At 38.9% G+C, this 14,263-nt stretch overlaps 1 protein-coding gene across 1 annotated transcript; it reads left to right on the top strand.

Annotated features, from left to right (window-relative positions):
• Positions 1-11,058: 11,058 nt before the first annotated feature.
• LOC116333739 lies at positions 11,059-13,845 on the top strand. Its single transcript, XM_031756991.2, has 3 exons — positions 11,059-11,370; positions 12,665-13,003; positions 13,217-13,845. Exons 1-3 carry the CDS (start codon positions 11,301-11,303, stop codon positions 13,429-13,431), a joined length of 624 nt encoding a protein of 207 aa, XP_031612851.2. The 5' UTR covers positions 11,059-11,300; the 3' UTR covers positions 13,432-13,845.
• The last annotated feature ends 418 nt before the right edge of the window (positions 13,846-14,263 follow it).

Here is a 14,263-nt window from a genome sequence, read left to right as displayed (position 1 = left end):
AGAAATATGGAAACTGCTTGTTACTTTATAATTAATTCCCCAGCTTACCAAGACATTTCAGACAGTTCAGTGCTTCAAACTTTGTGGAAACAGTTTGAGGAAGACTTGTTTTTTCTTTTTTCTTATTTTTTTTAATTTTTTTTTTTTTTTTTATTGAGCATCAGCAATGTAGTACAAAGACATACATATAGCATAGGCCACAATGCTCCTTTTTATATATTTACCCCACCCCAAGAACATATTGGACACCGATCCAGAGGGGGAAAAAAATTAAAATAAATTAATGAATAAAGTGAATTTAAATGAGGTACAAGGAAATTCACCATATTTGAAGATGTGCACTTAAAGGGGAATAGTTTGCACAAAATTAATCCCAATCACACACAACAAAAAGGGATTTACGGCAGCTGTCAAGCATCTTTCAGGTGGGTATGGTTTTAATTTTCTCTAAAATTTCTCTAAATGTTTTAGCAATGTATCCCAAACAGCAAAGAATCTCTCCTTCGACCCCTTGAGAGCGTACTTTATCTTTTCCAAAAAGCCACTAAAAATCAAGCCTCGTCTTATAGCTCAATAAACCAGATGCTGTTACTGCCTTTAAACAATGAATGTCTGTTCATATAACTTCGGGTGGCTTTTTGGACTTCCAATGCAACAATATCCTTCTGCGTGCAAGCAATGTAGTGAAAGCGATTATGTTTTTATGACTCTTCCTTAGTGTTCTATGCCCTCTCTCTGTGACACCAAATATAGCTCAACATTCAATGCTTCGGACAATGTTTTGAAAATTGTTGACCAGTAGGCTTTTAAAGTAGGACATGACCAAAACATATGTGTTAAATCTGCAAAGGGATTTCTACATCTCTCACAGCTTGCATCTATGTTTGGAAATATTTTGACCAGTCTTGCCTTGGAGTAGTGAATGCGGTGTAGAATCTTGAACTGTATGATGTTTAATTTGGCACAAAAAGTGCTGTTGTTTACTCTTAAAAGAGCGCTCTCCCAGGTCTCCTCCTCTAAGTCCACCCCCAGCTCATTCTCCCAGTCTGCTTTGATCTTTGGCATTGTTATATTCTTAAAGGAGGCTATACAATTATTAATTCTTGAGATAAGGCCTTTAGGCTTAAATGTCAGTTTCAACAGATCATCTACAGCAGTAAATGGAGTTATATTTGGAAAGTCAGGGTTATGATGCTGAAGGAAGTGGCGAACTTGAAAGTATCTAAATAAGTTGGACCAAGGGAGGTCAAATTTGTGTGACAAATCCTGAAAACTTGCCAAGACACCGTCTATGTACATGTCAGAAAAGTTATGGAGGCCTTGTCTCTGCCAAAGAGCAAATTCAGAATCTAATCTGGTGGGAAGGAAAAGGTGATTATTGTGTATAGGGGTTAAATGGAGAAGATTTTCAAACCCAAAGTTCTTTCAAAATTGAGCCCATATTTTGAGGGTGTTAATAACTATAAGACTGGTGGTGTGCTGCCGTGAGGAAATTGGAAGGCTGGAGGTGACCACGGCTCTAAGAGAGGTGGAGATGCAAGACGCCGCTTCAATTGGGCACCAGTCTTCATCAGGGGTATTGAGCCAATATATGATTTTTTGAACATTTGAGGCCCAATAGTAATGGCGAAAATTTGGAAGGGCTAAGCCGCCTAGGTTTTTAGGCCTCTGTAACAGATCCAGGCGTATTCTAGGTTTTTTCCCATCCCATATAAATGAGATCAGAGCTTTATCAATAGATTTAAAAAATAATTTTGGAAGGTAAAGTGGGATACACTGAAAAAGATAAAGAAACTTGGGGAGTATATTCATTTTTATACAATTTACCTTCCCTGCCAACGATAAATGAAGTGGCTTCCATTTCTTTAAGTCTGATTTGACCTTTTCAAGTAACGGACAGAAATTTTCTTCATAGAGATTATGCAAATCTCTTGTTATATTTATGCCAAGATATTTAAAGCCGTTTTTGGCTGTTTTGAAAGGTATAGCACTGTTCTGTATTTGAAGAGCTAGATCGTTAACAGGATAGCATTCGCTTTTACTGAAGTTCAGTTTGTATCCAGAGAAGGAGCCAAAGCTGCTTAAGGTGTGAATAATATTGGGGACACATGAAACAGGATCAGATACATACATTAACAGATCATCTGCATACAGGGACACTCTATGCTCTTTATCCATCCTATGGATAACTGCAATTGATGGCAAGGTTTTGAGTGTAATAGAGAGGGGCTCTATGGCCAGGGCAAATAATAATGGACTGATTGGACAGCCCTGACGGGTACCCCTTGTCAACTTAAAATAACGTGAACATTTACCATTTATGATTATAGAGGCTTTGGGTGATGTATATAAAAGTCTTATCCATGAAATAAAATTGGGGCCGTAACCAAATTTTTTTAAACAAGCGAATAAATAACCCCATTCCACCCTATCAAATGCTTTCTCTGCATCCAGCGCGATAACCACCTCAGGCAACACGCTGGATGCAGGAGAGTGGATAACATTTAGGAGCTGACGGACATTCGTAAATGAGTGACGGCCTGGGATAAAGCCAGTTTGGTCAGCAGATATTACGTCGTGGATTGTAGTTTCTAGGCGTAGGGCAAGAGCCTTTGCCAAGATTTTTACATCACAGTTTAGGAGTGAAATGGGACGGTATGAACCAGGCTCTGTGCTGTCTTTACCTGATTTCAGCAAGAGGAAAATAGATGCTTCAGTCATTGTCTGTGGAAGTGACCCACGAGACAAAGAATCATTAAAGATGTCAAGTAAAATTGTTGTTAGCTTGTCAGAAAATTTTTTATAGAACTCAATGGGATACCCATCAGGGCCCGGTGCCTTGCCATTCTGCATCGCCTTTATTGCAGTACCTATTTCTACATAACTGAGTGGAAGTTCAGCTTCAGTCCTATGGGCCACTGTTACAAGAGGAACCTGAAGATTGTTAAAGAAATGCTCCATATCAGAGCAGTCACTTGTAGTTTCAGATGTATAAAGATTTGAATAAAATGTAGTGAAAGTTTCTTTAATTTCTTCAGGGTCAGTTGTTAGCTCACCATCATCTTTTCATATTTGTGTGATTTGTTGTGCGGCTGAGCGACATTTAAGCTGGTGTGCTAATAAACGTCCGGCTTTTTTTTTCTGTTCCAGCACAACTGTGGCCCAGTACACAAAGCAAGGTCCATAAAAGGATTGATAGATCATTAAAACAAAAACAAATGAACATATTAAATATTCTGTGATTCATCAAACATTATGATTTGGCTATTTTCTTTAAGAGTCATTACTTCTTAGAACAAGATCTTTTTTAGTCACTGATTTTCAATTTACCCTTTTACTTTTATCTTAGTATCAGTAATTAAAATTGGAAACATCTTCTGTGTTTTCATTTATTTCATTTGAAATAATTGTAAACTTTTAATATAATCATAATACCTTATGAAATTATTAAGAAGTATTACTGCATCAGGGGAAGCACCATCAACACAATCTCTTTCGGTGTTCTACCTGCACTGATGTCCTTTGTATGCGTTTGATTGTGCAGAGAGTGATGAAGCTATAGTCTACTCAGCAGTGAGAATTGAAGATGTCAATTATGGACCAATCATCATCAAAGAAAAGGAAGAAAAGTCAAAGATGAAAGGTACAGATGTTCTTCTTTGTCTCCATCATGGTTCACTGCTACAGCCACACACTAAGGCTTTGCTGTAAGCTACATGCTAACAGTAGATGCTAACATTACATTAAATGTTTATCATGTTCATCAACTTAGTAGCATGCTAATGCTTCGCAAGTAGCTGCAGGCTGTGGAGAATATCACAATGGAGATTTGAAGATTTTGTGTTAAGTTTTTTTAAGAACATTTTGGAAAATCAGAGAAATGATAAATAAGTGAATTATCTTGTGAATACAAGTTAGTTACCAATAACTAGTTTCTACTGAATATATAAAACAGTCTTCACTATCAGAAGTATGTTTTATTATTATTTTATTATTATTATTTTATTTTTTTTTAAATTGCTTCATAATTCCCACTCTTACTACAACATGTGTTCACATAGCAAAGATATCAAATTGCCAAATTCTGTCAAGTTTTTAGAGGAATAAAACATCTCAGAGGATTTTTTTGTTTAGTTTTAAGGGGATTTTTTGCCCAAATGAGTCTCATTTGTAATTTTTTGGAGCGTTAACTAACAGCAGTGACTCAGGATGGGTCTGACAGCTTGAACTCAGCGCCAGTATGTCAGGGGTCTTGTGACTTTAGAACATTTGGCAGTGTTATAACTGAGCCACCTGTTTCAAATGCTGCCCTCTTATCAGAGTTCAGTGTATACACAAGTTACCAGCAGGATTGATGGGATTCAGTGGTTGATATGAGTGAGACTGAAGAGAATAAATGTTATTTAATAAAACCATTTTTGACTTCTTTGCCATTCTGCATGTAGATCCACAGCAGCTACTTCCTGTTGTTGACTCCAGTTAGTGTAAAGTAGGTGAGACTTCTCCCCTACTTACTGTCGCTGTACTTCTCTGGCTAATAATAGTATTCATGCTGTAAGAACATGTGCTTTGTGCTCAGTGCAAACAGTGTCAGTTTGCACTGAAAGCAGATAATATCTTTGTGGTCGTCCGCTTGCCTTTTTCTCAGAAACGCCCACCAGTTCCTTGTTGCCAGGTCTTCTTGCGCAGCAGAGGTGTTAAGATAAGAAAGAACCTGTGAAAAGCTGCTGCTGTTTATAAAAGGCACCGCTCATGTATTCATAATGTTGCATAAGAGAAAATGATAAAATCTTTTTCCATAGCTGTAGAGGAAGAAGTTAACCATACTGTTGTAGTCATACTTGCAGTACCCTAAAAGGTTGATTCTGTTCATCTGGACGTAGCGTTTTCGCAACCTGCAGTCAGCTGAGACTGAAGTAATTTGGATGAAACGTTTCTCCCACTGAAAACGTTATGTCCAGATGAAAAGAATGAACCTTTTGGAGATTTACTTACCTGGATGATTGAGCATGCATCAAGACATACTTGCAGTAATTTAGATCTCGTTTTGCAGACAGTGATCGAGCCATAGTCTACTCAGCACTGAGAACAGAAGACGTCAACTATAAACGAATAGTCATCAGACCACGGAAGCCCAGAGGTACAGCTGCCCTTTAACTTTAACTTTGATCAGAGCCAAGCTGGCTGCTCACTCTGCTTCCAGCCATCGTGCTAAGCTAAAGTAGCATGTTGCTAAACCTATGCTAGTTTAGCGTAGCATAAGTAAGTAAGGAAATAAAATGTATTTATATAGTGCTTTTCGCAGATAAAAATCACAAAGTGCTTTATATCAAAGAAAATAAAAAATGAAAAGAATGGAAATACAACAACTAACAATGTAAAACAGTAAAATATAATATAAAAACAACAAATTAATTAAAAGCTTGCCTATATAAAAATGTCTTCAGCTGCTTTTTAAAAGAATCATGGAGTGTGTACAGCGTAAAACCAGTGGGAGAGAATTCCACAACCTTGGTGCCACTGCCTGAAAGACCCGATCACCACAAGTTTTTAATCGAGTAGGTGGGGCCACCAACAGTTTCTGACCTGATGACCTTAGAGCTCGGGAAGATGAATGCGGTTTTAGCAGGTCAGATATGTACTGGGGGCTTGACCACGTAGGGCCCTAAAGGTCAGTAGCGGTTTTTGATACGGGCGACATGGGCGGATGCCCGGGCGGCATCGTGGTGGGGGGCGGCATCACGGGCATCGGCAAAAAAAAAAAAAAAAAAAAAATTGCTCGTGCTGCCTCGACATCAGCCAGCGGATATTGGGAATGTCATAGGCACCGATCGGTTTTCTATCGCCCATTTGCTGGGAGTAAGGGCGCCCTCCGTTTGCGAGGTGCGCCTGCTGCTTGCTGCACAGGGAGGAGAGGGCGGGGCGGCGGGGGATTCTCTGGCTGGCTGGAGTGGCATCCAATAACCAACTCGCAAAATAAAACAAAATAAAAACAAACCAACAAACACAAAAACACCAGACATCATGATACAAACTTATAATTTGCATCGATATTTTTTCGAAATTCTATACGCGAAAAGTGAGCACGAGAGCCCTCGGTGCGCCTGCTCGCTGCTGAAGTCAAAGTAAACTTTATTGTCATCTCCGCTACATACAGTCCAGTATATAGAGAGACGAGACGACGAGGCTCCAGTTACAGCAGAGCAAGTAAACAAACAATAAATATAAGAAGAGTAAGAAAATAAATCTACACTTTAGGACTCGGGGTAAAGGGATCAATAACAATTTATAATTTATAATTTATAGTTTGATGTTTTAGAGTCTCACACACAACCTGTTGAAAGGGGAGGGAGACCTGCTGCTTCCAAATAGAGCACATTTCATTCATAATGTTGTAAATCCAAGTCTATTATGTATTCATGATTTGAACCCTGGATTGTGTGAAATCCCAGAAATAAACCTTAGACAAAGTGAATCTGTGAACTAAGGTGTAGGTCTGTTAGGTTAGGTTAAGTTAGGTTAAGTGGTGATTCTCGGGTTGGGGGATGGGTGTTCATACTGGAGTGCAAAATTAAAACCAATGGAAGATGGACAAGAAAAGTTCAAAGCCATCAGGTGCTCAGTTTAGAAAAAAGAGAAAAGAAGAGGAGGAGAAACGAGCAAAAGATACAGGTAAGCAGATGTGTCATTGGATAATGGCAGGTCATCCTGAAACAATCAGAATCAGAATACTTTATTAATCCCTAAGGAAATTATGTGGGTTACAGTTGCTCCAAGAAGAAATGGTAAAAATAGTAACAGTAACAGACTAAACTCCAAACAATACATTATGTTACAGATTTTAATATTAATTAGTCATTGTCAATTGTTGATTTGTCCTGTTCTCATTGTATGCAAATTATGATGGCTGTTTGGTAGCCGTTTGCATACTATGGATACTCTCTCTCTCTTCATATGTGTGTGTTTGTTTCTCTGGTGAAATTCAGTATGTTAATGTACAATTGTTAATATGTTTTATGTGTGTGTGTGTGTGTGTGTGTGGGGGGGAATGTCAAACAGGCTAGGACTGCCACTGCTAAAGGTTAAAACTAAAGTTTTAAAATGAAACTTAAAACTTACAGGCAACCAGTGAAGGGAGGCCAAAACTGGAGTGATATGAGATCTTCCCTTGGTGCCTGTTAAGAGAGACGTACTGCAGCATTCTGCACAGTCTGAAGACGATTTAAAGCTGATTTGTTAAAGCAAGTAAAAAGACCATTACTATAGTCTAAACATGAAGAAATAAAAGCATGAATAATCATCTGAAGTTCAGGCTTTGACACCATTAGTCTGAGTTTTGAAATATTCCTTACAAGACAAAAACAGTTCTGGACCAGCTGCTTAGAATGCTGCTCAAGTGACATCGAGCTGTCAAATATGACACAGAGGTTTCTAAGGCACCAATTTGCATAAGGGTCTAAGAAGCTGATATGCTGCCTAATTTCTGGAATCATATGGTCAGGAGCAACAGTTAGAGTTTCTGTTTTATCAGAGTTTAACTGGAGGAAGTTGTCGTTTAACCATTGCTTAATTTCTGTCAAGCTATTACTTAAACTAGACAATGTATAAAACTCAGAGACTTTAAAAGAACAGTATAACTGAATGTCATCGGCATAGAGATGATAGGAGATATCATTGTAGCGCCTAATAATTTGGCCTAGGGGCAATATATAGAGTAAAAAGAGAACCGGACCCAAGACAGATCCCTGAGGTACCCCACAAGATAGAACGCTTGATTTGGACATCACTTGAACCATTTTAAAACAACACCAGTAATCCCAAATAAGTCCTTAAGCCTGTTTACCATGATACTGTGATCCACAGTATCAAAAGCAGAGCTGAGATCCAATAGAACCACAAGTGTGTATTCTCCACAGTCTGCTGCCATCAGGATGTCTCTAGATACTTAAAGTAAAGCCGTTTCCGTAGAGTGCAATTTGCGAAATCCAGACTGGAAAACGTCCATAATTTTTCTCCTTAACCCTAACAAACTAAATACAGAGAATAGAAGACTTAGTCAAGAATCACTGGAGCAAGATAAAAAAAATTAAACAATAAAATACATCAGAAAGTTAATATAACACATAGAACCACATTACAAGACTAAAACCGCAGGCTGCTCTTAAGTGTTTCACAGACACCACATGCCTACCTGATATTCAAACCTTCCTTTATTGGGACAGCCAATCAGGAGAAAGTTATCTTAAAGAGGACATGAAACACATATAAAGGGTAATTTACATCATTGAACCCTGGTTTTAAAAACTGACATAGATGTAACTCTGTCTGTGAAGCTTATTTTAAGAACCAAGTGATTAAAGTTAACGTTTTGAGAGCATGTTTAGCGTCATCTTCTGTCAGTACGGAAGATTACGCCATGTGATTGGTTAGATGGTCGCGGCTACTAGACGTACATTATTTAATGTTAGCTAACTAGTGACAGAATCAATAATTCAGAGGAAAATAAAGACACTAAAACAAAATAATCAATTTAAGGGGATCACTGTTGTGCTGCCCCCAGCAGCCTACACATATTGCACCATAACTAAGGAAGGGTCAGCTGATTCCTAAGCCTAAACTTTAAAGTAGAGATAGTGTCTGTCTCCTAAATCCAAACTCCATGGTAGTTGCACAGAGGATGTGTTTTCTATGAAAACTCAGTGAGTGGTTCCTTCCCCACCTCCTAATGATAAGCTGAGATTTTTTTGTACATTAATGAGTTTATTTAGTAAAGCTGTGCAAAAATTTACATAGGGTTGGTTGGTTTGCCACTTTAAGTTGTCGTATTCTTCTCCAGCTTTTTCATCAACATCACCAGACTCTGATTTCTATCTGAGTTGGTTCCCAGTAAAGTCTGAACTGGGACTGTGCATGATGCAGAGAGGTGGAGATTGGAGGTCTTGATTAAACTACAAAGCTTGTAATCATGTTTCCTGTTGTTTGAACTGTGTGTGTTTGTGTTCAGACTTTAAACAGGAGACAGAAGTCGTCTACTCTTCACCGAAGTAGTCCACCAGTCCAACCACTGACATCCAGCTGCTGGTCTCTAACTGGTCCCCCCAGCACCTCAGAGCAGAGCATGTTTTGTTGTTTTTTTGGTTTTTTTTCTAATTAGAGTCATCGGACTCTTCTTTCCTCTATTTTTTTATTTGCATTATAAATACATGTAAAACACATATATTTCCACAGAACCTAATAAATCTTCCAGTTGTTTTATGTAATGAGCAACTTCACTGTCTCTATGTTTGATCCTGATCTTATTCCCACAACAGAAATCTAGTTTCTCTGTGGGATTAGTAAACTTTTTTAAACTTGTTACTGTGTGTAATTAAACTAAACAGACAAAGAGGAAGTAAACCTGGGCTGGACCAGGTGATTATTCTTGAACACTGATCATATTTTGTTTATTGTTACCCTGGGAAACATTCACTGTGTCTCATTCTGTAGTTTAAAATGCAAACACAGAGCCAAAGTGTTTTAGTGTCTGATAAACTGCAGGCTTCTTTCTGCATTTCTACTCCTGAAACAGCACAAATCTCCCCCGCTAACCCACTCAGTGAAAATTGAATCGTATGAAAATCTGCCGCCATCTACTGGTAAAACTTGGTGTTACAGCAGAACAGCTGCTTTACAATTGATAACATTTTAACCTCTTAACATCCAACACATTTCAAAGATTACAAGGGATTACCTTTCAGTTTAAACCACTCACAAGCATTTTGCCTTTGGTATTATCTTGTCTTGTCTTGGCTACATTAAAATGGGAAATGCCCATAAAGGGGAAGATGTTATTAGACCCCAGTTACCCCAGTGCACAGGTCTGACACAGCTCTCAGAGGGTCTGAGCCTCTGATCCCATTGGTATCACCCTAAAGGTTAAGACAAACTTATTTGATGTAGGGATTCGCCCAGCCCGACTACCTACATCTGAATGCCTACCCCGCAGTCAGCTAGATGATGCACACCACTAACAACCATGTGTAAGGTACAATGAAAAGACATATTCATGAAGAGTAGATCCCCCCCCCAGTGATCAATGGTACCTGAAGTGGAGTGGAGAGGGGATGTTGGGACAAATACAGCTTTACATTTAAAAAGAGTCCGAAAAAGGTAATGTCCACAAAATGAACTTTAATTAGAGACAGGATATTTTATTTTAGCAAAGGCAAAGCAAACAGCTCAACTAGTTAAAAATAATCACATAATCAAATCATTTTAAAATACAAAAAAGGGTGTAAAACAATGTAAAATAATCAAATCTAAACTGTTAAATACATTTATTTTACAGTTTTACAGTCATATTTACAGTTAAATACAAACATAAAATAAACCTTTGACTGGCTTTGATGAGTTTTTAGTGGAGGAGTTATGTAATTAACAATAAAAGGCTGTTTTTCACCTTTAAATAGTTTAAATAGACTAAAACGAATTAGCTTTTAAACTTTCTTACCAGTCCTTCAAGAAAAGAAAACAGCTCTCTGTTCTCCTCGTGTTCTCCTTTCCATCACTCAGCTAGCTGGCTCCTCTTCCTCCTCCTCTGCCTGCCATGCTGCTGAGTTTGTCCTGGTGTATCTTGTATCTTCAGGGGTGGAAAGCCTCTGTCCCACCACCTCTCCCTCAAAGAAACACCACTGCCCAGTTACTTCAGTGTGTTTCTCACTGTGTCCTGACTCTGGACATGTGCAGTCCTAAGACAAAGGACATAAACATGGCAGTTAACAAAAAAAAGAATCGAGTGTTATCGAAAGTGTATTTCCTGGTTTGTGTGTAGCAGTTCCTGTGTCTGACAGTCATGTGTTACTCTGAGCCGAGTTCTTATTGTTCTTCAGTGTTTTACTGTCTGTGCCGCTGGATGACCGAGTGACATTAAACTTGTTCTTTTCTTTTAAAACTTTCCCCCCGGCGGCTTCGTGCGAGCTGTTATTTATAATAATTTGAATTAAAAATTATAACAAAGAGACGCGGTGGAGTTTAGGACCGGGTGTGTCGGAAGGATACAGATGGAAAAAAAAATGTTGCCTCGGAGTGACGTCATCGCTGTCCGAAAGTGAACTTCTCCCCCTTTTTTTGTTGTTGTTGTCGCACTCTTCTGTCCGAGCTGTAAAACGTCACTAAAATGTGACACAGTCCGTTACTAGTTTTACGTAAAACCTTGGATTTGATCAAATCAGCGTTAAAAGTCGGTTATAGACGTTTCAACAGCGTCTTAAAATGCGTGTTATACCAGCCTGAGTGTGGGATCAGGAGTTAAGAACACGGACATGTCTGCTGTGACTGCGTGGCGCTGCTCCACTTTGCTGTCTGTCGGACTCTTCGTGTTTGTCTCTGCAGGTAAGATTTAACCGCTACAAACCAAACCGTTATCTCTGAGATGGAGAGGAGTGAGGAGGATCGGCCTGGATCACACGTTAGAAGTATTTCACCAAGACTGATAACTGCATCAGTGCAAAAGTTCTTTAAAAAGAAAGGAACCAAAGATCTGTGGAGTTTTTGCGCTTATATGAAAAACCCTGTAAGGACTTCACCAAACACTGCAGTATAAATGTATTCATAGCACAGCTCCTTCTATAATAACAAAGTTACACTCAGCTCTGTGCTAATCCTCGGAGCTCAGAGTCCCACTGACAGTAACTGTAACCTCCATCCCTCTGCTGTCAAACATGAGCTTTACACTTCTGAACAAGTCTGTCCAAAGTCAGAACAATCAGATCAACACAGCTACACACATTTAACAGAACACCAAACATATGTAGGAGAGCTGATGTGATCTGAACGCTAACTCCTGTCTTCATCTTTAGCCTGTGTTTAAAGCTGTGAGTGTTTCACTGGTGTAGCCCTGACATACTGTTCAGGTCTGATTTGACAGCAGTAATGATCCCACACATGTTATTATTCGAGGCTGAAATTTGATGACTTTTCCTGAATTTACTCAAAATACACAAAAATTAAAATGTTAAATTTTTAAACGGTTTTTAAGCTGTACAGGTGCTACAAATATTGTTGAGGCTGTTAATTTTGACCTATTGAAACAGATTTTGGCTGAACCAGTGGACATTAAATCAAGGAAAATGATTGTTTACAGAATCTTGAACCTGTGAAACTGTTTATGTCATGTCTGTGTACTTTCTTTTCTTTTTTTTCTTGTCATAAACCCCTAAACTGTGACACACTTGGTACGGTCCACTTAACACCTACTTGGTTTATGTGTGCTGGTTTCTGATTGGAGCAGTGACAGGATAATTGACAGAAGATGAATGAGCAGGGCTGAATATGCGAACCTGAACTACAAATCCAGCTGATCGATTTGCTTGTTATAAACACATCCTGTGACTCTACAACAGGAAACCAGGCCTGACTTTACAGCTTTGAACCTGTCAGAAAAAAATCAGTGATACAGTAGTGTGCTTCAACTGAAGGAATAACTTATGGGAGAACTCCATTATTGTTTACCACTGAAATATAGTTTCAGTATATTTTATGCTATATAACACTTATTACTATGATTGTATACCTTTAAATTTGGAAAGAAAGTGTTCTCCCTTCCTCTCTCTGATTGGCTATTGTAGAAGTGATCAGCCATACTTTGACCTTTAACCTCTCTGCTCTGTCTTGTTTCCTCTTTCAGACCAGAAAATCATCACAGCTGAGTCTGGACAGGACGTCACTCTGACATGTCGAGCTCCAAACAACAACATCAGACTCGTTGAGTGGAGCAGAGCTGACCTGGTAGATGAATATGTGCTCTTGTACCGGGATGGATACTTTCTTCCAGACAACCAGCATCCATATTTTAAGAACCGGGTGGATCTGTGGGACAGACGGATGAAGGATGGAGACGTGTCTTTGATTCTGAAGGATGTGAGGGCTGCTGATAGTGGAACATATGAGTGTCGTGTCATCATGAGACGAACACACTGGCATGAAGACATCACAAGCATCATCTACCTTCATGTTGTTCCTCCAGGTGAGTGAGTAGAGTTGAGTGTGTGTGTGATCAGAGGTGAAGCTGCTTCCTGGTTGTTGATGAGACTTTGTAGAAAGCAGCTGGTCTGAGTGATGTGATCAGAGTGCAGTAGATAATGTCTGACAGCAGTTTGAAGAGGAAATGGATTCTGTTCTGTTCTTCACTCATCACCTACCTGACAGCTGACACCTCACACCTGTTTCTCACCTGCAGGTCAGACAGGATGGCACAGAAAGGATGGATTATATGAACTGACATGTGGACTGGGAGTTGCTCTGTCACTTTGTCTTGTGATTGCTGTTGTTGGGTTTTGCACATACAAATGTCGACTGTCCCGAAACACTACTCCACCTCGTCAGACTCCACAGCAGAACTATGAGTTGGATGATCTGAGAACAGGCTGTAGACGTCAAACATCCAGAGTTTGATTATCATCATGTTCAGACTCAGACCAACAGTGTGTGTATGTGGTGTTGTTCCTGGGATTTACTGACACAAAGTTAAACTGTTACAAACATGTATGAAGTCATGTGAAATAATCTCTGAATCTGTGAGTGTTTTTGTATTTTTAGCTTCAGGATCAGCAGCTGCTTGTAAACTCGCCTTACTCTGTGAGGTTTGAACCACAGAAACTAGGATTTATATGAAACTAAACATTCATGTACATGCAAACTCAGATATTTCTTTCCTGATACTGAGCTACAAGGTTATCCAAATATTTTTTAATTATTTAACTTTTCATGCAGAGACACTAAGATGTGCAAATAATGTAAAGTTCTTATTCTTGTGCAGCTTCTCTTCAACTTTTTTAAAATGTTAATAAAGATCTACATGTAAACCTATTGAAAGTCTTTTTCAGTCTTGTTTGATGTACAAAGTTGAAAATTATTTTTCAAGTATTTTTTATCGGAATGATAAATAAAATTGGAGTTTTTCAAAGTGGCTTTGAGCAGGTTAAGTGATGTCTTCCTCTTTAAATGTTGTAGACACGCTGATGGATGATCTTTGGCTTTATTTCAGTGTCTGAAAGCCTGAACCAGCAGATGAGTCTGAGGTTGTTCCAGTCTTGGCTCATCCACTGAGTCAGAGCCTTTTTAAACTTGAATGATTCAATGGTCAGTGTTGAGCTGCTAAATGAATAAAAGCATTACTCTGAAAATGCTCAGGTAAAAAGACTGGACTGAAAGTAAGTGTCAAAGCAGCCAGTGCTATCAGAAAACAGACAGAGCTTCAGAAAGGTTGGAGAATTGTTGTTCATGA

Source organism: Oreochromis aureus, linkage group 3 (assembly GCF_013358895.1).
Source record: "Oreochromis aureus strain Israel breed Guangdong linkage group 3, ZZ_aureus, whole genome shotgun sequence".
NCBI classification, from domain to species: domain Eukaryota; kingdom Metazoa; phylum Chordata; class Actinopteri; order Cichliformes; family Cichlidae; genus Oreochromis; species Oreochromis aureus.
This window is presented reverse-complemented; position numbering and strand designations above follow the sequence as displayed.